This window comes from Calypte anna, chromosome 4B, assembly GCF_003957555.1.
Source record: "Calypte anna isolate BGI_N300 chromosome 4B, bCalAnn1_v1.p, whole genome shotgun sequence".
Taxonomy (NCBI): Eukaryota; Metazoa; Chordata; class Aves; order Apodiformes; family Trochilidae; genus Calypte; species Calypte anna.
Genome location: NC_044249.1, coordinates 22,105,409 through 22,131,731, shown reverse-complemented (window position 1 = coordinate 22,131,731; position 26,323 = coordinate 22,105,409). Strand labels below are relative to the sequence as shown.

The 26,323-nt window shown below is 49.3% G+C and overlaps 2 protein-coding genes across 5 annotated transcripts in view; one reads left to right on the top strand and one right to left on the bottom strand.

The window, feature by feature from the left end:
* Positions 1–17,708, bottom strand: part of EXOC6B (exocyst complex component 6B) — a 247,014-nt gene extending 229,306 nt beyond the window's left edge. For 2 of the 3 annotated variants that reach the window (XM_030450612.1, XM_030450614.1), the window contains exon 1: positions 17,481–17,679. In XM_030450612.1, coding sequence (XP_030306472.1) covers positions 17,481–17,593 — 113 coding nt within the window. In that variant the 5' untranslated portion in view covers positions 17,594–17,679. Of the gene's footprint in view, positions 1–17,480 lie in introns of all 3 variants that reach the window. The other variant, XM_030450613.1, reaches the window with a different exon arrangement.
* A 5,849-nt stretch (positions 17,709–23,557) lies between these two features.
* On the top strand, positions 23,558–26,069 carry SPR (sepiapterin reductase). 2 transcript variants are annotated; one of them, XM_030450852.1, is made up of 4 exons: positions 23,558–23,644; positions 23,705–24,044; positions 24,831–25,121; positions 25,287–26,069. In XM_030450852.1, exons 1-4 carry the CDS (start codon positions 23,594–23,596, stop codon positions 25,475–25,477), a joined length of 873 nt encoding a protein of 290 aa, XP_030306712.1. In that variant the 5' UTR covers positions 23,558–23,593; the 3' UTR covers positions 25,478–26,069. The 2 variants fall into 2 exon arrangements, with proteins under 2 accessions (XP_030306712.1, XP_030306711.1); XM_030450851.1 differs by having other exon boundaries at positions 23,558–23,669; positions 23,724–24,044.
* The last annotated feature ends 254 nt before the right edge of the window (positions 26,070–26,323 follow it).

Genomic DNA, 26,323 nt, shown 5'->3' with positions numbered 1-26,323 from the left:
CCAATTTAAGGGTCAGACAAACTGCCCTCCCTGCTACCTAAGGAGTGGCAGCTGTCTGGCTTGGAGGGAGAAATAAAGGAGTCAATGTCCTGAGGAACTCGAGCTGGGAGGATTATTTGCTGTTTAATTACTAATATTCATAGGAGCACTTCCAGCAGCAGGACCAAAGCCAGGCAAATTCCCTTTAGGAGCAAGGCAGTAAGAGTAATCCATCAGTAATAAAAAAACTGAGGAAGACAAACTTTTCATCAAGGAGTCTTTAACAAAAAAACCCTTATCTCAGCTCAGAGTTGGACTCTGGCTCCAGCTAAGGTCACAGCCTTGGCTGAGGAATTTATGATTTATCTTGTACAAGGGTCAGAGCAGAGAAATTAATTCACCCTTTTTTTTTAAAGGAAAAAAAAAAGCTTATAACAAGCTCATAAAAAAAAGAGCTGTTTGCATTTTGGAGTAGATTTAAGAGAATAAAACTAATAAAAAAAAAATAAAATACCAAGTGCATTTACCAGAGCAACACCAAGAGCCTCAAATGATGGCAAGGACCTCTCGAGGGTTCCTAGAGAGTTTTCAGCTGGGTGAGCTGCTCCAAACACAGCTATCAGGGAGGCAGAACAAAGCAGCTCTCTCCAGCTATTTAGGACAGGAAGCAAAGGATGCTGTGTCCAACTGATAGTGCAAATGGAATTTTAAAAAGGCAACGTGTAATGTCTCAGGCCTGGAGCCAATGTGCTTCAAAAGGACCTTGGTGTCCCCAAAGGGAAAATTAAGAAAAAAGAAAAAAAAAGGAAAAAAAAAAAAAAAACCCTACACAAGTAGAAAACAAAGAAATGATGGAGAAAGCTTTTCTGGAGGGGGCTTTGCCTGCAGCAAGGAGCTGCACACCATGGACCATGTGCAATCTGTGCTCTTAAATCAGTTCCTCAGCCCCAGGGCTGCTCCTTATCACCCAACCCAGGCATTTCCAGGCCAGGAGGGGCTCTTGTGACCATCACATCCCCATCAGCACCCCACAGAGTGATCCAGCAATTCCCAAAGCCAGAAGAATCATCTTGAAGTCACTTCACCCACCACCACCCCAGCCCTCAGCAGGTGCACACAAACCATTTTCTCAGTGGGATTTAAGCAGTTTGCAGCTCTAATATGGGATTAACCAAGGAAGAAGGAAGGTAAAGGTGCTGGAGGAGAAGAGGGGATCTTCTCTGGCTCCCAAAAAAACCTTCCATGCATTTGCTTTCAGGCAAAAGTGATTTTCCCTGGGGTAACCCAGCAGTGCCCCAAGAGAGGAGCAGTTTGCCAGCCACACATCATCACCCTACACAGAAAATGAACCCTCTTATCCCAGGCTATTTCCCCCTGGAAAATCATCCTGCTCCATCTCCAAGCCAAGACACAGCAAAGGTGACAGCAGCCACCACCAAGGGAATTTCATGGACCTGTGGGAAGAAATTGCTTTAAGCCTCAACACAAATAAGGATGAAAAAGTCAAACCCCATCTCTCAGACATTGACACCTTCTGGCTTGCCAGAACACGAGTGTCACTCAGCAGCACTTTAGATGTCTTCCTTCAGAGGAAAAAAATAAAGTTCTGACTTTTCCTGTTTGGGAAGTGGGCAAGGGGGAAGAACACCACAGCATGCTGGTTCAATTTACCAAAAAAAAAGAAAAAATAATAATAATAATAACAACACAGCACAGGATGTGTAAAAATAGGGCTCCTGATTAGATCAGGACAACTGACTATTTATGAGTCCCACCTTCTTGGCTTGGAGGGGGGATTGTCCCTCTTGCCTGCCCCAAACCCCACGTTTCAATGTTCCACGTGCAGCAAAAACTGGCACTGCCAAGATCTAGGAATTTAAGGCAATTTTCAGAGCTTTGAAAGGAGCAGCTGGTTTTATTAAGGACAAATTAAAAAGCCCACAAAGTGGGCATCCAACCCCAGCATGGCTCAAGGAGAGGTGGTACAGGATACACAAATCCATCACTCAGCACCAAAACTGAGGAGCTCCTGGGGTTTTGCCCATCTCCAAACACAACCCAGCCCCCCAGATCATCCTTCAAGCATTCTCCATCCCAGCTGCGGGGTGGGGGGAACCCCAAAATGCCAAAGAAACATCCAGCTCCCCATACAGTTTGTCCTCTAGTAGTGTCCAAGGGAATGGAGGATGGGTTTGCACGGAGCCAGTCCTGGAGACACCCTTGGGCTCCTCCACCCAGCCCTGGGGAATGGTTATTTTCAGGCAGTTCAGCTGGGGAAGCTCACAGCTGAGGAATTATCTTTATGGGGCTGTAGCTGCTTCAAGCCTGAGCTGCTCTAAAAATACAATCCACATTAAGGAGGAAAAAAAAAAATAAAATAAAAGTACACCAAGATCTCAAAGAGCAGTGGAAAACAGCTTTCCAGCCTGAAAACAAGGATGGGGAGGACTTCAGAAAACTTAAAGGAGTTTACCAAAATTTCACATGGGAAAAGAACATCTTGGGAGCCAAAACCAGGGTCAGGTAGTGTAGATAGTGGGTTTATATGCAACATCTGGAAACCACAGAACCTGGTGTCCAATTGAATTAATTAACATGACAAATGGGGAGGTTTCACTATGGATTAACCTGTTGAATGATCAAGAAAATAAAAATACAGCTGCTACTGATCAGGAAAGAGAAGGGAAGCAGCGTTCACGTGAAGGGCTTGCAGCAGAGATTTAACAATCAAGTTGAATAAGATTTTATATTTAACCTGATAGCAGAGGGAGGCCACGAGTCACCATGCCAGAACGGAACAGGTCTGATTGTGGCCAAATCCTCTCAATGGAAGAGGAAACAACCCACCAGGAACAAGGAAATACTGGGAATGACTCATTAAAGATGCAATTGCACTTCTTAAAAAAAAAAAAAAAGGGCAACCTTGTTTGCTTTCATATCCACTAAAACCTCATATCCACTACCAGCTTCAGACTTCACATCCAGTGGTGTCAGACCAACTGGTTCCAAAAAGACATTTATTTCTGAATTTAAAATAGCTCCTGTGTGCCACAGCTTAGCAGTCAGCCCGTTTAATCTTGGGCCACCAAGAAGATGCTGGAAAGTACCAAAATATCTCAGAAGAGACCAATGCTGGAGAGGTTGATGGGAGCAAAGGGTCCCAAAAACCTCACTTAGACCTCCCTGTGGCATCTCCCAGGCAAAATTCCTTTATTTCTGAATTTTCTTGTTGCTTTATCTCTGAAACTTCTTGTAGCTCAGTTTAAATGACACAAATTAACAGCTCAATAATTAGAACAAACACACAGACCAGCCTCCAAGCTCCCAGAAACACACCTACTGCTTTTCCCTCCTGCCAGACAGTGGGCAAGCAGATCATACATCTCATATTTAAAACTTAAAACCTTTCAGAGAAAACATTCCAAACTGAAATTACCCTAAATACAGCACATTTTTACTCTGCATCTGTGCCAATGTTAAGTTGCTGGGTTTTTTCCTGGCATTTTTCAGCTCCTGGATGGGAATTTCTCTGTCTGTGTTACACCTCTTCACCTAGAAAAGCCAACTTCTCCCTAAGCTCCTTTACATCACACAATGCAAAGAAATAAATTGCTTCTTTATGAGACCTCTTCTGAGCAAATACAGGAAAAAAAGAATTTAAAAGCTAAAGCTTTGATGCTCAGTAATGTGTTTCTGCTGGAAAAGCAGAAAATCCAGCCCACTACACCAACACCAACTGAAGATGTTCAGGGAGATGTTCTATAAGTAGAGGCCAAGAAGAAAAAATAAAAAAACACTGAAAAACACAGCTTTTGGTAAAGGAGGTCATTCCTGGGCAACACCTCACTCAGCTGAAAAGGGGACAGAAGGGTTTTTCTGTATTTTACTTTCCAAACTCACACTTCTAAGATGCACGAATGGTTATCAGGAGGTTTTTTGGGTCTGCAGCCCAGTGAGCAGATGGTCAGGACCAAAACTCCCTGGCTGGATGTGGTGATTTCAGCAAGGACTGATGGAGACAGTGATAACACAGTGGTACCAACACCCTGGGACAGTTTTAGCACCAACAGGGTCATCTGCACAGTCCCTGCCTGGTTCCATTTCTCTGGGCCAAGGAAAACGTTCCAGAACACGGAGGTGCCAGCATCAAACCTACCCAAATTCATCCAGAGGACTCCAGAAAAACACCTTCATACTCAACAGCTGAAAAAACACTTGAAGACACCTTGTAGTCCTGTGACTCTTCATGCATTTAGATGGTTCTCTCAAGAAATAGGGCAGAAAATGGGGATATTCCCACTGCTAGTAGAGATAAGAGCTGTTCCTGTTGATTCTGTGTTGTGGGAGGGGACAGTCCCCCAGAAAACCCAAATCACAGCCTTCAGACACAGGAACAGAGCTGTCAGTACAACCCCAAGTGTCACATGGATTACACAGAAGGATGTAAACACCCTTTGGTTTAAAAGGCCCTTCACAGGACTGCTCCTTACAGCCTTATAATGTAATTTACTGCTTGCCTGGGGTAGAGGGAGCAGCACCCTTCTCTTTGGAGCATATTCACAGTATATATACTCAGTGTATTCTACTCCAACATCACAAAAAAAAAAAAAAAACCAACCAAAAAAACCTCACAGCCTTTCAGCAAAGCACATTTGTGTTTGAATTTATGCATGGGAACTTTGCCTAGAGAAAATGCACATCAGAGAATCCAAGCTGGGGGCAAAACGAAACCTGAGCAGCAGCTTCAGCCTGGGGCTGCCTTACTTCAGGAGGCTGGGAAATCACCCCCCAGGCAGTCTTGCTGCTCTCACCACAAGGTCCATGGCCAAGGATGAGTTTGGAGGATGAGCTTAAGAGGAAAACATCTTCTCAGGCAAGACTTGGAAGCAAAAAGTAGACAATTACCAGCACATTTTGGAGCTAGAAGCATCCTGGCATCTGGCCAGCAGGTAAAACCTTCAATCTTAAGAGGTGGTTTCCTTTCCCTGGACCTCTCTCCTCCCCCATCTTATCCTCCTATCCCATCTTTCATCATTGGTTTCCCTTCTCAGGTCCTCTCCTTGACTCCTGCCTGTCCCCCGGAGGGCAAGCAGAGCCCAGGGATGCTGTGGGTACCACCCCATCCCCTACACCCAGCACCAGCTCCAGAAAAATCTGGCTTCCTACACCCTGTTCCCACTGGCAGCACCTTTCAAGTGCTCTGTTCCCACCAGGGCTTTCTGCTTTGGATTCTGTTCTCCTCTTGACAGGCAGCTTTGGTTTTGTGCAGGCTGCCAACCACCCAAAGTTATTTTTCAAATCGACGTCACTTGGGTCGAGCCAGGTTGGACCTCAAGTTGTGTTTCCTGCTTTTATTTCCAGATCCCATTTACTTTTCTCCTCACAGTCCTCTACAGCCTCAGCAGTTTTAACCATGGGTAGAATTAAACATGGCTTTGCTATTATTATTATGTTCAAGGGTTGGGCTTGATGATCTCTGAGGTCCCTTCCAACCCAGTCGATTCTATGATTCTTTGTTATTATTACCTCTCAAAGACTGAGCAGAGTCAGGGAGCATAAAGAGGCACTTAAACACCTATTTCTGTCATATTTTTCTCTCCTAACTCACCTGTCATTTATTACTGCTATTTCTAGTTGCCAAACTAGCCCAATGGGTATTAGTTCACCTCAGGCTGAGCATCCTGCCTACTGCACATCTGATTAATCTATACCAGCCCCAAATCTGAGCATCAGCACTAAAAACACTCCAGAAAAGTTATTTGTAATAACTTGTAGATATACAATATATTTGTATATACCAGAAAAGGTATTTGCAATCATGCTTTCAACCTGGGTGACCCAAATCTAGTCCTGGACAAGACACAGAGATACATTCAAGATGGGCAACCTCAAGAAGTGAGTCTGAAATCCAAGCAAAGCTGCAAACCACATCCCAGCTACAGGGAATCTCACTGCTTTTTTTTTTTTTTCTAGCTGTTAAAAACCAGCATTTGATCCCCCTGCTATCTCCAGTAGACAGGGGGGTTTAAAGGAAAACAACAAAACACAACTTTATTTCAAGGTTATTTCTATTATTTGGGAGACTCAATGAGGAATGAAGTCAGACCATGCTTCCCAGGAGAGAGGATTTTGTTATCAACTTCAGCATTTCAAGTACTTAGCTTAAAAAAAAAAAAAAAAAAATCAAGTCAAGCAAAAGGACAAACAAAGATTAAATGCAGCCAAGTAAGTGGCCAGCAGGTCCATAAAATGGTAATAAAAGAATCAGTGGGTTTTCATCCTATTACATCTATTTGTGGCTAAAGAGTTAATTCCCCTTGAGACACACAAGAATATTTTAAGCCTTTTTATAAAAACACAATCACCCCCAACATATTTCACTGCTATCCCTGGACGTGTCACTTATCAAGTTCCCTTCCAGCACCTATTTTGGAAGTTTCTCCAAACTAAAGTACACTCCAGTTTGTCTGGCAGGCAACAATGCATGGCACAACCCCAACAGAAATGTTCATTTTTAGCTGCTGCTTCCGAAGCAAGAAGCTCAAAAGCAGGACCAGCACCTGAAGATGGAGAAGTTGGGGTTTGGGTACTGGAGTACATCCTCACGGGAGCAGGTACTCACCTGAGTAGGTACTCAGTGGAGTATCCACTGAGTGGAGTACACAGATATAAAAACTGGAGAAGGAATAGTGAGAGAAAGAGGAGGGGAAAAGAGGAACAGAGAAAAAGCAAAGAAATGGGGAAACTGAGAAAGAGAGGAGAGAAACAAAGTGGGGGGAGACAGAGGGGGGGGGGACAGAGGGGGGGGGGAGACAGAGGGGGGGGGGGAGACAGAGGGGGGGGGGGAGACAGAGGGGGGGGGGGAGACAGAGGGGGGGGGAGACAGAGGGGGGGGGAGACAGAGGGGGGGGGAGACAGAGGGGGGGGGGAGACAGAGGGGGGGGGAGACAGAGGGGGGGGAGACAGAGTGGGGGGAGACAGAGGGGGGGGGGAGACAGAGGGGGGGGAGACAGAGGGGGGGGGAGACAGAGGGGGGGGGGAGACAGAGGGGGAGACAGAGGGGAGGACAGAGGGGGAGACAGAGGGGGAGACAGAGGGGGAGACAGAGGGGGAGACAGAGGGGGAGACAGAGGGGGAGACAGAGGGGGAGACAGAGGGGAGACAGAGGGGGAGACAGAGGGGGAGACAGAGGGGGAGACAGAGGGGGAGACAGAGGGGGAGACAGAGGGGGAGACAGAGGGGAGACAGAGGGGGAGACAGAGGGGGAGACAGAGGGGGAGACAGAGGGGGAGACAGAGGGGGAGACAGAGGGGGAGACAGAGGGGGAGACAGAGGGGGAGACAGAGGGGGAGACAGAGCTCACAACCCACAGGATGTTCAGGCCAGAAGCAAATTATTAAAAAAAAATAATAATAATTCAGGAAAGAGGCTGCTAAACAAAAGTGTGGTGTGTACAGGGATTTTAGGAAGGAGACCATCACCTTTGCAGATGTGGACTTCTCCATCACTGCCACCTGCAGATTTGAACCCCACAGGCAGCAATTCACCCCAAAAAAACCAGGAGGAAGCAGAGAGGGGGAGTTCCAGCAGCCAAGCACCCTGAGCATCCTCACTGCTGCACCTGGCAAACAGGCTGGGGACTGGCAAGGAACAATTCTTCACCAAGACCTAAAAGTGCTTCTAGACATCTAATTTTTTTTAATACTTCCCAAGAAATCAAGCAGCCTGGATTCCTATTTTATAGTTTTTAAGAAGCTGTGGCTGCTGCCCTGGGACTACCTGGACCAGACAGCATCCAGCATGAACCCAGCTTCAGCAAGACACTGCAGACACACTGACCCCCCCAAAATACCAAATTATCACTTTGGGACCTCAGCTCATGGCCAGACAGACCAAGGGCAGCAAACTCAAGCATCCTGGTGATTCACAGGAAAGGGTTTTCCAGAAGCCACACCTTCCACTTCAGTCCCCATCACAAGCTCACCCTTCCCTATGCCCCTCCTGACTGACCCTACACCCCCCAAACACTTCCCAAACCCTTCAGACAAGATGTTCTGCAGGGAAACAAGGGATCTGAGCCAAGATTCAGGTTTTAAGTTTGTCAGGGAAGAGTCAGGACAACCCTAGAGAGGAAAATGCTCCTCCTGCTCTCAGCCCTGGGAAGAGACCAGAATTAACACCAGGATCCCTGCAGCACTGGGGCTGAAACACCCAAAGCAAACACCTTTGTGGGAGCAGGAAGAAAACTGTCACTGTCACATATCCCTACAAAGGAGAAAACCAGCATGGTTCTTCATTTCTTCCCTACCCAGAAAAAAAAAAGGGGGGGAATTAAAAAGGAACAGCTAGAAGTATTGAATGCCTGGTGGGTGGCAATGAAACTGCTTAAAAGACACATAATTTGCTCTAAGGCAGCAGTACACAAACTATGAAAAAAAGGCTTGAAATGTTCACACACACACACACACACACACACCCTCAGTCACCACGGTTAAACAGAAGTATGGAATAAAAATAAAATAAAAAAAAAATTAAAGAGCACAAATCCCTGGAAGTGAAGGGCACCAAGATAATCTATGTAAATAAGACATGATGTGAAAAGCTAATTCTTAATACAGGAGAAAAACAGCAACTTCTTCAACCATCAGAGGCAAGAAAGCTGCCAGAACAAGGTTTTTCCATCAGGAAAACTCTTCATCCCTGGAACAGCTGGAAAAATAGTTTGCTGGATGCCAGGGATGGGACTAAGGAGCTTCCACCCCAAAACCTCTGTACCACAGGCTGAAAAGTTGACAGAAAACACTGACACCAGCTCCATAAAATGTCTGTTTGAGAACACTAAAGGTGTGTGGCAATGTCACCTGTGTCACCAATACTGTGGTTACAGCAAGAGAAAGGGCAGATGGGAACCAGCCCCAGGATTTCTCCAGAGGCTTCTGCAGTGCATGAAGAATCCCAGAGCACTGAACGTGACTGGGCAAAGCAGAAGTCTTTTAATAGGAGTTAGAAAATGTGTAAAAAGTACAATACAGCCAAGGAGCCAACAGCTCCTTTGGGTGGCATTCACATGTCTTGGTCACCAGAAGTCTGTGAAGGAGTCAGAATCCTTAAGAAGGGGGATTTTGGTCAACTTAATGCACTCAAGTGTTAAAAGCATTGTGGAAATTCAAAGGGAATCAAAAGAAATCTGAGTGGTTGACATTTCTCTAGCTCAGTGTGTTTAAGAGTGGTTTATAGCAGGGCATGGGGATGAACATCAAGATGACATTTTGCAGAGGACACAGAACTATTCAGCTGGATCCACTCCAAAGCAAAAAAAAAAAAAAAAGCTGCAAAGGATCTTACAACACCAAGTATCAGGTGACAAAATGACAACCCAAGAGCAGTGCCAGCAGTGTAAAGCTCAGGACACTTGCAGGGAACAAAGCCCTTAAAATGCACTGTCAGCAAGGGGCTCCAAATGAACCACCGCCACCACCGAGGAGGAGAGATGCCAGCAGGAAAAAAGCAAAGAGAAAAAAAGCAGAAAACCCCACTGTGCCACTCAACACATCTTAAAAAGTGAATCTGCATCTTGCTCACCCTGGGCAGCTCTGCTCCTCCCAGTCCCATGCCAAAAAGGTGAGAGGTGCATGAGGAAAGACACCAAGAAAAGCAACAGGGATGGGGAGCAATTCTAAACAGCTTCAGCAGGAGAAAAGAATTAACAACCTCCAGCTTGGAAGGCCAAAAAAACAAAAAAAAAGAAATTAAATTACTATTTCCTGTAATCCTTTTTAACAGCCTAGACCTTGTCCTAGCAAAGAAAACATTACTAAACCCTAAAGGAACACACAATGCACAATTAAACTGCAAAACTCATCACTGTAAAATGTCTCAATGTGAGGGCACTACCAGACTGAAATGTTGAGGAAAAAAAAAAAAAATCCATGGGAAGCTCTTGAACAGAGAAAAACTGGGACAAACTGTGCCAAAAGTTTGCAGGACACTCGGAATGGGTGTCTGTATTTGCTCCATCTCATGAGCACCCTCAGACACAGGTGGGTGAAGAAAAGCTTTTGAAGAGACCCAGAGGAACATTTTCATGGCTTTCTCAACTATGGATTAGAAAACACTTCCTCACATCTATCCCCAAATCCCTGCTGCTCCAAAAGTCAGACTGCAGACAGTCCTAAGGAAGGGATTTTCTTCACCTCCTCAGCAGTCTGTCCTGCACCCAAAGATGAGCTGGGTGCCTGTCTTGTCTTCTCTACATTAAGCTTCAGCTCAGTTCTTCCTCCCAGGCTGTTTTCCCCTCCTTAGGAAAAGGACTCCAAGTATTATCAGGCTGCTGCAGCCATGGACCAAACAGCCATTTCACTTCTTTAGTTTTGGAATAAGCTAAAAATCCTTCATACCACCAGGAATGGAATCCAAGAACGGGATGGAAAGGGCAGCCCAGGCAGACTCAAACACCCCAGGGCTCTGCCTACAGAACAGAAACCAACCCAGTCCCCAGGTTCCTATTTTCTGCAATGCCCCCCCCACAGGCAGCAGCAGACTCCAAAGCTGAGCTCAGCTGCCAGCTGGAGATGAAATACTGCTAAGTCATAATCTGTGACAACACAAGACTCCAAGACAGATGAGTAGAGCAGCCTTAAAGATCCCAGGGAAATCTCCCCTTTTAGCTTCCTACCACACGATGCTCCTATCAACCCAGTGACCTCCTGAGAGCCCAGACACAACCACATCCCACAGAGCAGGCATCTGATAATCTGTCCTTTGACAGTGATTCATTCTATTCCAGAAAGGAATGTACTTCTGTTGAGAAAAAAAAAAAATAATAAAACAAAATGCAAGCTATAAATAATTGAGCAGTACATTCTTGCAAGCTGTTCCTTTCAGACTGAAATCAAAAGGGTTGTAGGAACTGCAAGGATTCACCACCTCAAAGTTGTCTGCAGAACCTGAGCACTCCAACCAGAAAATAACACCAGACCTGCAATAATTCAGTGAAGTGTAGCTCCAGGCAGGGATCAGAGCATCCAGGCAGACCCAGCTCATCCCCAGCCTCACCATTCACACCCAGCACCTCACAGGACCAGCTGCTGGTACTTGAATTTCTCAGCAGAAAACTTGGAGCTCAGCAGCATCAAGGCAAGCAGAAGGGAATGCTAATATAATTCAAGCAGGATTGCAATGAACTGTCTTGTAAAAAGACACTTAATTATCTACATACGAACAGAGGCCCGGGCTCATTTTCAGGAGATTGCAGTTTCCCCATCTGGGTGGCAGGAGAATGGGATGAAAGATGCTTCAAAAGATCCTGTGAGGCTTTTATTAGCAGGCAATTTACAGTTGTTACAAGCAGCTTCCTGAGCAAGCTCTGTGGCCAGCAGCTCAGTCTCTAGACAGTCTGCACTATTTCTTCACAGCTTTGCTTTGCTGGCACTTGGCATTTCCTGGATCCCTGTAGGTAAAGCAAGGGATGGGACTGCTGGAGATGGGGATTGTGGCACACACCACAGGCAAAGGGTGCAAAGTCAATAATTCTGTGCAGTTTTAGCTCTGGTATACTTAAGTCCTCACAAGATTCAGCCTCGAGGGGATCTTTTCAGGTACCAGGTATGATTTTCAGGTGCTCATCAAGTCTTACTGTGCTTGGAACCTGGAGGAAAACCTTCTCAGCCAGCCTGGGGAGGTCTCAGAGAAGGTTCACCTCATCCCAAAGCTGATCCAGGGTCTCCTTCCCCTCTCCTCACCCCAAGCAGCTGAAGGACAGATCACAGCCCCTCCTACCCCCAGTAAAAGTGGCAGTAAAGCCATCAGAAGGACACTGAACCATCTTCTCCACTCCAAAACACAACCAGGGAAGCTGTTAAGCCAGACTCCTATCTATCCTCACCCCCTCATCATTCCCATCTCTATCACAGACCATTATCCTCATCACCATTATCTCCATCACTGGAGCAAAGATTGGTGCCAGCTTCCAGCCCTAGCACCCAACCCAGAAGACTCAAACTGCTGCTTCTGTGTCCCTCCTTCCATCTCACCCACCATAAAAGAGCTCCAGTGCCCAACCAAGGAAAAGAAAAAAAGAAAAAAAAAAGTCTTCTGCCAGGTGAGAGAGTTGCAAAGAGTTCATGGAAGGAGGACACGTCCAAGTTCATGGATTTGGGATGCACAGCTGGCCCACAGCCCAAGCATCCTGCCACCAAATCCCTTGTGCCAGTCTAGACACTGGGAAGCCACAAAATGAGAATGAAGTGAGGGTGAACAGAAAATAAATGAGGTGGGAAAGGGGAGGGTTGAGTTTCAGCACCCACATGAATGCTGGGGTCACACCAGGCTTTGGGAGGAGAAAATGAAAGGCAGGGAAAACTGCTGAAGCCAATGCTGACCCAACAAAACACAGCCCAGAGACCCCCCCACCAGGGGGAAAAGGAGGATGGAAAGAAAGGAGGATGGAAAGGGGGGGAAAAGGAAACAACATAATAATATTAAAGAAAAAAAAAGGCAGTTGAGGACCTCGAGTTGTTCCTTTTCCAATCAAACCTGGGCATGGTGAAGGTTACCAGAGGGATGAGAGGGGCACCCTGCCAGCATGGGGAAGGGGCCAGGCAGGTAGTTCCAGGTCATCCAGAGCAACACTAATCCCAGACAAAGGCATGGGAGAGTTGCTAAAGGATTTAGGGAACAGAGCTTAATTACAGCCTTGCTTTAATCTCAATCAAGAGCTGCTTAGTAGAAACACTACCCTGTCAAGTGTGCTTAATTTCATTCTTGGGTTAAACAGCATTGTAATCTCTCCCAACACACATAATTAGCAGCCAGACAGGAAACTCCTATTAATAATACAGTTCTTATATAAAAGCACAGACTGGATGATTAATTGCTGCCCAAGATAGAACGTTTCTCAGTGTTCCAAGGGGGCACAGGTAGGTACCAGTCCCAACATAACTCATCAAATCTCAACCACTAAGGAACAATCTAGAAAGCAAATATATACCTAAAAAGAAAGGAAAAAAAGGAAAAAACAAAACTGATGATACAATTTGCAGATGAGACAAAAGCTGGCAGGATAACAAACCATGAAATCAGGCAGCCAGAGAGAACAATTGCTTGGAAATCTTGCTTTTTCCCAGCAACTGGCACTGCGGGAGAACCAAGCGTGAAGGTACAGATGTAGGAGCACAACCCAGGGCTGCCAACAACTGTGCTCCCAAGAAAAGAACTCTGCATAAAGTAACAGTCCCAGTATTTATAATGCTGGAAAAAAAAGTCAGGAGAAAAAAAAAATGGGAAAAAAAAAAGGTTCTCCAATCTCTCAGCGTGCAAGCAGACTGCTACCGTATTGATGTGATTTTATCTGCCTCTAAATCCATGGGGAGACAAGAGGAATACTGTAACTACACCCACCTAGCCAGGCAAGGCTTTCTGAATTTATCAAATGCTGTTTAAAAATCTTTCACCCATTTCAGAAAGCTGCAAATGCAGCTCGAGAGGAGGGAAAGGGTTTTCAAGAGGGACAGACCTGCCAGCTCCAGCTGTACCAGTGACCTGAAAACACAAACTTGTATTTTCATGGGGAGAAGACATCAGGTGTTAAAAGATGCTTCAGAGGTGCACAGGAAAAGATCTGCAGGCTGAAAATCAGGAATTTATAAAAATTATTAGCAATTCAGCTAATCACACAGGCTCATCCTCAGGTGACAGGCTGAGTGCAGGGAAGAGTGGGTGAGATTATCCAGCCCACATCCACGGGGTGTCAAAGATCATCTCCACATTTCTCCTGCCTGCATTCTGTCAATCCATTTAAAATCTAAAATCCAGGAGCACAGCACAAAACACAAGGTATTTAATACAAGGAGGCAGGGAGAAGTCAAAGGGAGAAAACAAGTGAATCACAGAAGAAAGTGAACCAGCACCAGCCATGCCACAAAGCCACATGTCTACATCTCAAAAGTGAGATGGTTTTGGACCAGTGCTCAGCAAATGCTGGCTGAGCTCACAGAGTGAGGGATGAGCCTTTTCTCAAGTGGGAATTTTGATTAGAAACCACCAAGGCATCCATCCTGACTTGCAGCAACTGTGGCTACAATATTAAAGCCCATGGAGAGCTTCCCCCCATTAAAAAGAACAGCTGAGTGGGCAGAAAACTCAAAGAGCAACACATTTGATCACTCCATTTTGTGTAAAAAAAAAATAAATTAAAAAAAAATCAGGTGTCACAGCTTAGCCAAGAGAGAGTTTTAAACAAGAAACAGTTTCTTTTCTCCTAGGTTACCTGATCCTGCAGAATTAAGTGATTCTGAGGCACCCAGACCCAGAGAGAAGATCCAAAAATAACCCATAAAATCAAGAAGCTTAACATGAGGAAAAGAAAAAAATAAAAGAGGAATTAGAACAGGAGAAGGAAGTGGCATTTGGAGCAATGGATATAATTAGTAGAAGCTGAATAGCAGGAAAGACATCCTGAAGTGGATTATTTTGATTTCAGGGGCATCGTGGGCTCAAGGGGATCCCCACAAAGACTCACTTGGTGTCCTCCTTAAAACACAAGGACATTTACTGCCATGTAGAAAAAAAAGATTAAAAATAAAAAAAAAAAAAAGGGGAGAAGAGCCCTTGATGGCATTGGAGTCACCAGAATAGCAAGACATGAGCCTGGAAGAGCTCATCACACAGCCTATGGCTGTCACCATGCTCCCTCCTCTCCCAGTTCATATTTAGGAATAAAATTCCTCAAGGAGGGAAAGGCTGCACATCCCACATCTGCACAGCACCGGGGCACAATGGAGAACCAGCCCATGCTGCTGACTCCCAGAATCACAGTGAGAACAGAGCAGAAAAATAAGGCTGGAAGGGACTTCAAGACGGCATCTTGGTCCTTCCCCTGCCCCAGGGTGAAATTACTACACTTGCCATTTTTCTAACAGAAAACTCTCTTCCCCCCGTGGGTGGGGCACAAACCCACCCAGACAGATGAATTAGTTGGACCTTAACTTTAACATCTTAACCCCTCCATCACCTTGTGATAAAAGCAACTCAGCCTTGAGCACTACATCAGAGCAACACAGAACAGCTGCAGTCACAATATCTCACTCTGACCAGCCAGAAATTGATAAAAAAAAAAAACAATTTTGCAAACCAAGCCCCCTGGGCAGCAGGAGCCTGGCAGCCCAGGTTATTTCTGAGCAGGGTTTGGGGCTGCTGGTCCTAGAAGGGAAGGCAGCCTGGCTCCTGCAGACACATTTCTTCCATGATGCCTGTGAGAAGTGAGTCACAGTTTTTTAAAAGTTTCCATCATCTCCTTTTCCAGACTCCTCAACACATCGTGTTTACCCTGAGCTGGTCTAGTTTAAACTCTAAAAATCTTTGGAATAGGTATTGTTTATACTTACAGCATTAATAAAACTGATGGAGTTCTGACTGCTCTCCAACAGTTCATGCTAACAAAGCCCAAACCTTTTTTACCCCAGACACTTAAAAGTGTTTCTTCTGGGGGTATGCAAAGGCAGACACCAAGCCCAGCTATACCATAAGACTAAAAAACAAGCTCAACAAGCACTTACTTCTATGAAATGGAGAAAGAAGAAACACACCACCACCCACACTCTTCATTCCAGCAGGACCCAGACATCTGAACCAGTTTTTTCACTTTTGTTAATAAATCTAATTCTCAGACTCCCCTACCAACCCAGCTTACCTTTAAAGGTTTCCCAGCAAAAGTAAACCAGAAAAAGTCGAGAAAATTAAACAAATGGGCAAACCTGCAGCAAGATAGATCCACTGTCCCACTGCTCCACAAACGAAGAACCTTCCCGTGCTGATCCTGTACCCACACTGCAGCATCCCTGCCACTCACACACCTTAAATCCATTTGCTGCTAACGACCCCCACCTGAGTCATTTCAAACCATCAGTCTGCAAAGCCCAAATATGGGAAAAAAAAGAGGGGGGAGGAGGTGGGACAGAAGGTTCCAGACCCATTAGTGCCCAAATGGTCCCACCTGTGATTCTGAGGTCAGCAAATCAAGGGCTGATGCAGAACAGCTGAGACTGACCCTGCAGAAGGGCATCACCTTCCCCTCCCCACGAAATGCAACAAAGCTCAATAAATGTGTAAGTTTCCAAGAACACGACTATTTCTGTCTTGCTGCCAAGTATTATTTTTGGTAACACACTTCTACCTTTCCCCACATTTGATCAAATTGGTTACACTGAGCTACAAAATACCCCCTGCCCATTTGTACCACCAGCCTGCCAGAGGCTGACCTGTGCTGCAAGTCCTGCGTTTTGGGTTTGATGCAAAATTCTTTTGGGAACTTCAGTTTCAAGTTAAACAAAGAGGAATGAGGTCTCTCAGTTTGTCAAATTTCTGATCTAGCTCCTACCAGGACAGCAACACCAACAGTGTGCAGCCTGCTAGCAAGAACAGGTCTTAGATGTGCACCATTAATCCAAAATATATTAAAAAAAATAAATAAATCAGGTGTTTTCTCATGAGACACAGGGTTTGGTTAAACAGCCAGCAACAGCACCTTCCAGACTGACCAATGCCGCAGAAGCCACTGCTGCAAAATCCTGATCAGCACCAAAGAAAGAGCTAAAAGGCTAAAAAGCCAAAGCCAGACTGGCAGAAAGAAAAAGGAAAGGAAAAGGAAAGGAGCAGCGCTCCTGGGCACACAGCTCCATCCCCCTGTGCTCCTCGGGCAGGAGGGGAGCAGGGCAGTGAGGATGGGTTCTGCCAGCTGAAGGATGCTGCAAGAACCACTGGGCAAAAAAAAAAAAAAAAAAAAAAAATGCTTAATAGGAGAACAAAGGATCCATTAAGCAAACAGAGGCATTAACTCATATCATCATCGTCAGGATGGTAACTGTGCCCAGACCCACGGCTTCAGTTAGCCATGGTGGGTTTTGAGGTTTGGTTGGGATTTTATTGTTTTTGCAAAAACTGACACACACACACACACCAAAAATAATAATAATAATAATAAAAAAGGGCAGGCAACGGTTTACAGGAATAACTTTGACAGATTGCTGGCGAAGGGCAGGGAAATGCCTTCCCCTCCCCTCCTTCCCAGCACCCCATGACCGGGGGAGGGAGCAGCGGGCACCCCCGGTGCTCCTGGGGGGGTTGTGGGGTGCAGGCCCCGGGCAAGGGATTTATCCAGAGGGGCAGGAGGAGACATCAGGGCTCGGGAAAAGCCACCCCACCACCCCAAACCCCGGAGCGGGGAAAGCCACGCACGGCTCCCAGGTTCGCCCTTCCCCAGCCGGGCAGGGGGCAGCCAGGGGTCTGCGGGCACTTCCCGAAGAGACAATTAAATAAATAACCCCCTAAATCATAACAACAACAATTCCAGCGTCCTCGGGGCCATTCCAATGCCCTCGTTTCTTTTAAAGTTTCCGCGGTGGAAGGGGTCGCGGAGGGGGGGTAACAAGGCGAAGCCTTCCCACGCACGTCCCCCCACGCACCCCCTCCCAGCCCCGGCTCCCCCCGCTCCGCCCCGGCCGCACCTGAGCGTGGGGCCGATGCAGGCCGTGTCCGTGCTCTCGATCTCCCGCAGGATCCGTTCGTGCTCCGCCGCCGTCTCCAAGCTCTCCAGCTCCGCCATCTTCCCCCGCTCCATGGGGCTGAACCGACCGACCGACCCACCTGCCCTGCCCTACCCGGTTCTGTCTCTCCCCGCCCCGGGTAACACCAGTGCCGGGGACCGCCCGCTCCGCTCAACCCGGACCGGCCCCGCTTCGCCCGGCACGCCGGGAAATGTAGTGCGGGAAGGGCCGGGGGGAACCGGACCGCCCTGCGCCGGCGCTGCCGCAAGAACGAGGGGCGGGGAGCGGCACCGGGGGCGGCTCCGGAGGTGGCTCCGATAGCGGACCCAGGCGGTAGCGGGGATGGGGGAGATGGAGCCCCGAGCTGCGTGTGTTCGGCATGGCAGCGGCTGCCGAGCTAAGGCGGAGGGGACACAGCCCCGTGGCCATGAGAGCCACGAGGAAGGGACACAGCCCCGTGGCTTCGACATCACCCGGAGGTGACACAGCCCCGTGGCCATGACACCCACGATGAAGGGACACAGCCCCGTGGCAAGGACACGGTGTGCTCCCCCCTTGAGAGGACACAGCCCCATGGCCATGACACCCACGAGGAAGGGACACTGCCCCGTGGCTTTGACATCACCCAGAGGGGACACAGCCCCATGGCCATGACACCCACGAGGAAGGGACACAGCCCCGTGGCAAGGACACGGTATGCTCCCCCCATGAGAGGACACAGCCCCATGGCCATGACATATCCCAGAGGGACACAGCCCCATGGCAGGGACCCTGTGTCCTCCCCATGAGGGGCACACAACCCCACGGCCATGACACCCACGATGAGGGTACACAGCCCCATGGCAGCACCATCCCTTCTGTGGGGGACACAGCCCTCTGGCAGTGACATCTGCCATGAGGAACCCCTGACCTGTAGCAGTGACACTGTTGTCACCCACCCCTGAGGGAAGTCCCGGCAGGAACGGAGCTGTGAGCAGAGGCATCCTCCTGCCCAAAGACAAACATCTCCATCTCCTTCCCCATCCTGTCCCTCAACCCCACGAACAGTGTCACTGCTGACCTGAAAAGGTGCCACTGACTGTAACCTCGAAGCAAGCTCCCTGCTGACACCAAACCACCCTCCAGTTTCAGCCTAAAATGTCCCACCAGCAGCTCCCAAGCTGCAGCACTTCCGTCCTCCGAGCTGCACAACCCAAGAGGCATCTTCACCCAAGGACACGGGAGGAGCTTCCTCTAGGAAAACACCACCAGCTCCCAGGAGCAGCCTCGGATCTCAAGGTCTCCTTGGGGTTTAACGCTGCAGCTCTCGGGGCAGCTCCCTCCTGCAGCTTTGTATTATTATTGGTATCATTTTGTGTTGTGAAAACGATGCTGGAAGGCTCACGGGTTACCTGGTGTGGTGGAGCTGTCTTTGCACGGGGATCCCAGGCTCTGCCAGAGGCAGTGAGGATGAAGAGCAGGACTGAGACCAGGCTGTGCATTCCACCGTGGGTTTCTTCACTTGTTTTTGGCTTTTCATCTTCTGAGAGATAAATAAATGATGCTCAGTGTGTGAGCACACCTCTGGCTTCCCTCACGGCTGCTTCCTAAGGTTGGATGCTGCTGGGCTGAATGTCCCTGTGTCATCACTTCATGAAATGAGAAAGGTGATGGAAGAACCTCCCATAACACAACACACCATGACTGCAACAGTGCAGGAGAATCTGGCAGAGGTTTTGTACTCGATATGAAGTTCACCAGCTCTTGCACATCACTGCCAAACACCACGTCTTGTGAGACCAGAAGGGTGTTGTTTGGGGTGTGCTGACACCAGCCAGGGAAGCTGTCCTCCCATGGCAGTCACCATGGAGATCCAGGAGAAGGTGTCCGAGGTCCAAGAAGCAGAGGGACACATCCAGGGTGGAAGGAAAGCAGATAAAAATAGCAGGGGGATTTCTGAGCCAGCTGGGTGCTGGGTCAGGGGCTCTATCAGGGGGGAGGGCTGTGTGTTTTGTGCCCTTTTGTGCAGGGGAGCAGGGACAGCCCCAGGCATTGGGATGGACTGCCCAGGGAAGTGGTGGAGTCACCATATCTGGAGGTGTTTCAGGAAAGTCTGGATGTGGCCCCCACTGCCATGGTCTGGCTCAGGTGGTGGTGTCAGGTCAGAGGCTGGACTTGGTGGTCTGAGAGGTCTTTTCCAGCCTCAAAAATTCTGTGTTTCTGTGACACTGGAGGCAGGAGCCTGGTGCTTCCAGCACCTCATCCTACAGGGACAATCCTCACCACGAGGGCTGCTGCAAGGGGCACATCACTGATGATTCAAAGCGTTTTAGACTTCAAACCTTCAAGATGAGCTACTGTGGCTACAGGAAATCAATCACACACTGCTCAGGGCGTGATCCATAGATCTGTATAATCCATCTGCTCCTCCTCTGTGTCGTGCTGGTGCCATCATGGGCACCAGTCCAGTTGCCCAGAGGGTCACAGGGGGCTGATGTCCAGCTGATGATCCACCATCATCTTCAATTCTTTTCAGGTCACTGCCACCTAGGGTAAAATTTTCCATTCTGTAAGAAAAGTGACATCCTTTGTCCCTGGACACATGGCATTTGGTCACCTTCACATGAATATTCATTGTGTCTGACTTACTGAGCAGTCTGGGACTTGTCCTTATTATTTGCTGCCACAAAAAAAAACTTTGTGCCACTTGAAAGCCTGTCCACAAGAACTTCATTTGTTCTTGCCAGTCACTAACACCAGCGTGCTGAATTTGTATTGTTAGAAATTATTAATCAAATCATCATGCAGTACCAACACAAATGCTCCAAAGATGTCTCTTACCAGCTCATAAGTGCTCTGAAAATGATGCAGAGTTTGCCTGGCAAATTCTGTTTCCCTTAAAACCATGCTGGCTGACATTAACTCTTTTCTATTCCCTTCCTTTCCTGCTAATGAAGTTCCATATAATTATAATTACGGGCTTGACAACAGCCTGATGAAGCTTAAAGAACTTTTAACTACTGAGCTCTCATCAGTGTTTTCCCTAGAATTCCATCTCCCCTTGTCCTATCACTCCACACTCTCCTCCTGCATCCCCATCCTCCTCCTGCCCCCCACCTCTCCCCTTTGCCCTCCCCATAACCCCCTTCTCATCCCCTTTGGGCATCCTCAGCATTTCCTTTCTCCCACCCAACCTCTCCCAAGCTGGAGAAGGAAAGGCTCACATCATTTCCAAAGGAACAAGACCACCACAACCTCTGGCTGAGCATCACCCATCCCTCTTTGCCCTGGGGATGCAGCAGTTTCCTCCCTCAAGCCTGACCTTCAGCCCCCTCCACGTCAGCCCCAGGGGAAGAAATAAATCTCAGCTGCCTGGAGAGGTGCCTGCACTTTGCTTGTGCATTTTTGCCAACTGTGAAATGCAACCTCACCCTTTCCAGGGGAAGGAGCTTGGGGTTTTATGATTTTTTTTTTTTCCCTTGGAAGGAAAGGGCTGCAGCTGGGAGGCAGCAGAACCCCGGAGCCCCAGGGAGCCAAGCTGGCTGCTCCTGGTTGTCTGGAGGGTGGTAGGAGTGCTGTCAGCACCTCCAGCTTCTGAGAAAAGGACCACAGCTCCCTCTGCCCTGGTTGCCACCATCCCACACACTTTGATGCCACCCACAGCAGCCATTCCCAGGACAGGGATTCCAGCAGGAGCTGCTCTGGGACAGGTGCCCTTGCCCAGCCCCAGCTCTGCCCCCAGGTGCATTCATCTGAGCTTATCAATAACCACAAAATAACTCAGTCTCCCACAACCTATTTCCAGGGGTTAAATCCCCATTTTCCAGCCCCTAAACTCAGGGCTTAAAATCCTGTCCTGCTTCCCAGTTCAAGACTGCAATACACGTTTAAGCCTCTCCAACATTACCCTGCTGTCTCCAGATCCCTGCTCAGGATGGACCTTGGTGCTTCTAATCCTGATTCTTGTTTTCTCATGCATTTCATGATGTCTTTTCTGTCTGTGTGTGTGAATACAGGAAATTAACAGCTCCTGCAAACTGAGAGAGTGGCTAGATGGCCTCCAGCTGGCCAGTTCTTCTGGCTTGCAGCTTTTGTGGACTTAACCACAAAAGCTTCTGCTTTTTCTTATATATAGAAATGGGGATCTCAGGTGGCAAAACTGGAGGGAATTTTTTTTTTGGCAAGCTGTGCTGGGATTTCTCAGACCTTGGCTTCACCTAGACAGGATTTGAAGCCCAGAGAGGTGGATTCCCATCAGAGGTTCAGAGCTGCTCCTTATCTATGGACCCTTCAGCTGAACCCTGGGTGCTGGGTGCAGCAGAGTGAAGGAGAAAGATGTTCATCCATAAGTTTGAAGAGTGCATGGCCATATTTTTGGCCATATTTTTATCCCACATAGCTCAGGAAGTGTTTTGCACCATCCCAAGCACTGAGTTCTGCTCTCTGCTATGGCTTGAGGCTTCTTGGCACACCCAGAGGAGCAGCAGCAGGGATCATCCCATGTGGGTGGGAGGGAGACCCAATCTCTTAGCCTGGCACCAGGGGAGGTTTCCTCTCTGCCTGCTCTTTTTCTCCCCACAGAGAGCTGCAGGAGTGGGGTTCCTGCTGTGCTGCTCAGCCCCCCCTCAGTCCCCTCTCTGCCATGAACCCCAGGCAGGGAGCAGCCCCACTGCATGGAACAAGGGATCTGCTGGCCTGGGAGGCATCTTGTCCTCAGGAGGTCACACAATTGCTGCTGAACATCATCAGATCCCACAGCTGGGGTGGCCTTTGGGCTGCTAAAACCAACAAGCAGGAGCAAAATCCCAGACTCCTGCCTTCCAGCAGCCCCGGGGGTAGCCATGGCAATGATGACTGCAGCCAGGGCCACCTTGTGGGACTTCAAGCCCTGCTCTTCTTGGGTGGGAACATCAGGCAGAAAAAAAAACCCCAGGGCTCATCCTGCAAGCTGTTGTTACCAACCAGCCCTTGGCAGAAAGGATTTAGGGCTTCCTCACCAACACGTGGGAGCCCTGGAAGTGTTGGGGCAGCTGCTGCTTGGCACTGCCACCAGCCCTGCAGGGCACAGGGAGGACATGGAGGTGGAAGAGATGATCTGCTGGAAAGAAAGTCCAGCAAAGTGATGGCCATTCCCAGGTGGAAGAAAAGATCTGCTGGAAAGGAAGTCCAGCAAGGTGATGGCCATTCCCAGGTGGCCCAGTCCTGAGCTGAGCAGGGAGTGAGGTCCCAAACTGGGAACCAGGGTGAGAAGCTTGATGGACACAGGAGATGGGAGATGCTAAAATGGGGAAGGGGGGAACTGGCAGTCACTGAGGCAAGTTCTGCCATCAGGAAGCTACTTGTGAAAAAGAAAAATCGATAAAAATAATTAAATACACAGTTGCTGCCTTATTTTCTTTTTTTCTTTTTTTTTTTTTTTTTCCTGATGATCTTAATTTCCCTGAACGTGTAAGATTTGCTTTAGCAAAACAAATATTGGCGTTTTGCCAAGCTGTGAGCTTTTAATGCTCCACTGGAACCCTGGAGGGGGTTTCAGCTCAGCCTGTTTTAGGGTTTCAGGACTTTTGGGGAATCAGAGAGCGGTTTCGCTACCGGATCACAAGTGCCGAGTGCCCCGAAATAGCGATCTCAGAGGATAAAAGTGAGCGGGGAGGTTGTCAGAGTGCGGGGAGGAGGGGGAAGAGGCAGAGGGTGAAGTGCTGAGGTTGGAGAGGTGCAAGGGGAGTGGTGGAGGGGGGAATTGCACCCGCGCTGGGTGAAATGCACGGAAAAAAAAATAATTATTCTTATAAAAATACTGACAGAGCCATTGGGGAGGGGGAAAATGAGGTACTGGGGAGAAATGTCCTGGAGAGGGGAAAAAAAACCCTAAAAAGGGGAAAACGCGAGGAGCTGCAGTGCCCCCGCAGAGCCAGCAGGGGGCGCTCCGAATCGGCCCCGCCCACCGCGTCACGGGGCCGAGGTGACCAATCGGTGCGGGCGCGTGCGGGGCGGCCATTCAGAAAGTGGCGGGGGCGGGAGGGGCATGAATGGGGTGGGTCACGTGGTGAGGAGCGTTCCCACGGCACCCCCCAAACCCACACCCCGGGGCCGGGATGGAGCTGGGATCGGGACCGGGACCGGGATCAGGGGCTGGATCAGGATCAGGATCGGGATCGGGACCGGGATCGGGATCAGGGGCCGGATCGGGACCGGGATCGGGGGCCGGATCGGGATCGGGATCAGGATCAGGGGCCGGACCGGGACCCAGACCCGGTCTCTGGGCCGCCTGCGTGGTGACCGGCGCTTCCCGGGGCTTTGGGCGCTGCCTGGTGCGGCTGCTGGCCCCGAAACTGCGTGAGGGTTCGGTGTTGGTGCTGCTGGCCCGTTCGGAGGTACCGCTGAACCAGTTGGCGGCGGAACTACGGGACACCGGGCTCGGGCTGCGGGTGAAGTGCGTGGCCGCCGACCTGGGCTGCCCGGAGGGGCTGCGGAGGGCTGGGGAGGTGTTGCGGGAGGTGCTGCCCACAGCCCCCCCTGGGCCCCTTCTCCTCGTCAACAACGCCGGTAACAACACCCCTGCCCCTCCTTTCTCCCCCCCAAACCCCGGGCTTTCTATCCTTTTCCTTTCTCCGGACAGCGGGGTTCAGCCCAGCCCCCCCTCCCCTTGGTTCCCCAGCGGCTGAGCCGAGGCTCAATGGGTGCTTTGTGTGCCAGGAAATAACCCAAGGATCAATAACCCGGGGGTTTCACCCTCTCTGAGGCTTCTTAATAAAATAAAGGAATGAAGCCCGGGGGTGGTTCGCTGCCAGGATCTCAGGGCTTTGCTGGTGGCCGGGTTTAACCCCTTACTGGTGGCACAGGACCAGGCCACCCCCCTGCACCCTCTGACTGCTCTGACCCCCCCCACCCTGAGCACGAACCTTCAGAGAAGCCTCCAGCCCGGCCCTGTGTGCAGATCTCTCCCAGTCGCTGGTGTCTCTTGGTTTGGGTGCCTTTTTTCACCCCTTATTGCTCAAAATCAGACCCCACGTTCCTGTAGGTACCGACTGCTCCAGGCATTAAGACTTCTGCTGAGGTGGTTTCATACAGGACAAGCCCCTGGTGGCCCTTGGGGACATTGTACTTGAGGTTGGGAGCTGGTTTGACCTGGCATGTCCATGTCCCTGCTGCCGGGTTCAGATGGTGACCCCAAAGTGAGGAGCAGAGCCAGAGACCCTGCTGGGGGCTGGGCCAGCAGAGCTGCTCACTGCTGTCTGTAATAGTGTGGGAATGCAGGAGCAAAAAGGATCTGTTGGGTGGCTGAGCCCCCCTTTAACCACTTTTTAACTCATTTGGCCTTCTTTCCTTTAGGCTCCCTGGGAGACATCTCCAAATCCTTCCTCGACCTCACCGACCCTGAGGAGATCAACAGCTACTTTGCCTTCAATGTCACCTCAGCCCTTTGCCTCACCTCCACGGCCCTGGCAGCTTTTGGGAAGCATCCCAGCTCCAGCAGGACTGTGGTGAACATCTCCTCCCTCTGTGCTCTGAAGCCCTTCAAGAGCTGGGCTCTGTACTGCAGTGGGAAGGCTTCCCGGGATATGATGTTCCAGGTGCTGGCCCTGGAGGAGCCCGATGTCCGTGTGCTCAACTATGCCCCGGGTGAGGAGGGAAGCTCAGGAATTACCCTTCCTTTTCTCCCAGCATCCTGGGGAAAAGATTCTTGCAGCTGAGGCAGGAACAGGAAGAAAACAAGCCCCAGATTTTGCTCTCTCCTTAAGTGTTGATTTATTTTTTTTCTTGTTCTTATGGTTGCTCTTTCCCCAGGTCCTCTGGACACGGAGATGCAGCTCTTGGCCAGGACTAAGACTGGAGACCTGGAGCTGCGTCAGCATTTCCAGAGCCTGCACCAGAGCCAGCAGCTGATAGACTGCACTGTGTCAGCCCAGAAGCTGGTAAACCTCCTGGAAGAAGACTCCTTCCCCTCTGGTGCCCACCTGGATTTCTATGACATCTGAGTTACCTTCACCTCCACCCTCCCCTTCACACTTTGCTTTCTGCTTCTCCCCACCGAGCTGCATCTGGGGTGACCTTGGTTGGGTCCTGGGTGCTCTGCAGCTTTCAAGAGAAGATTATGGGTGCATTCTGTATGGGGCTGGGGAGGGAACCTCCTGCTTTGCTGCTTTGGGGCCTTCCTGGAGACCCAGCAGCAGGAGCAGGGATTTCCTGGCTTTCCCCAGGGAATGAGCATGGAAGCATAAAGCTTCCCTGTGCAGGAACATGTGTGAGCCAAGGAGGTACCAAAGCACATGAGGCCAGGTCAGAAAGCAACCCCAGAAGGTCTCAAAAGCAGCCAAGAGAAGGAGTAGAGCTGTGTCCCAGCCTCTCTCCCCTTTGCCTCCCAGGGCTGTGTGCTCAGCAAGTCCCCAAAGGACCAAAGAGCCCCTCCTGCCACCCCAAAGCCCTGAGTCCCCATCCCTCATCTCACCAGTGGCTCCTTCAGCCTCTCCTGCAGTTCTGGGATCCTCTCTGCCTGGGTGTTGTGCATTAGGAGGTGGAACAAAGCCCATCCTTGTGGTTTTGTACCAAGGTGATAAATGACCAAGGTGATAAGTGGCCAGCTGGCCATGGAGGAGGTGGGGGGGTGGTTGGGTGCTGCAGCCCCCTCTCTCAACTCCACATCTCCACTTTAATCCACTTGGAGCTCCAATCATTAAACATTTTGTCTCTGCTGCATTTTCAGAAGTGGGGTGAATTTTGGGGAGGGTGGGAGGGCAGAGCTGGGGTAAAGCACCCTCTTCCTCCAGTAGGGCTCCACCTGTGTCCTCCTGGGGTGCTGCTCTTCCATCTCTGAGCTGTTTCAT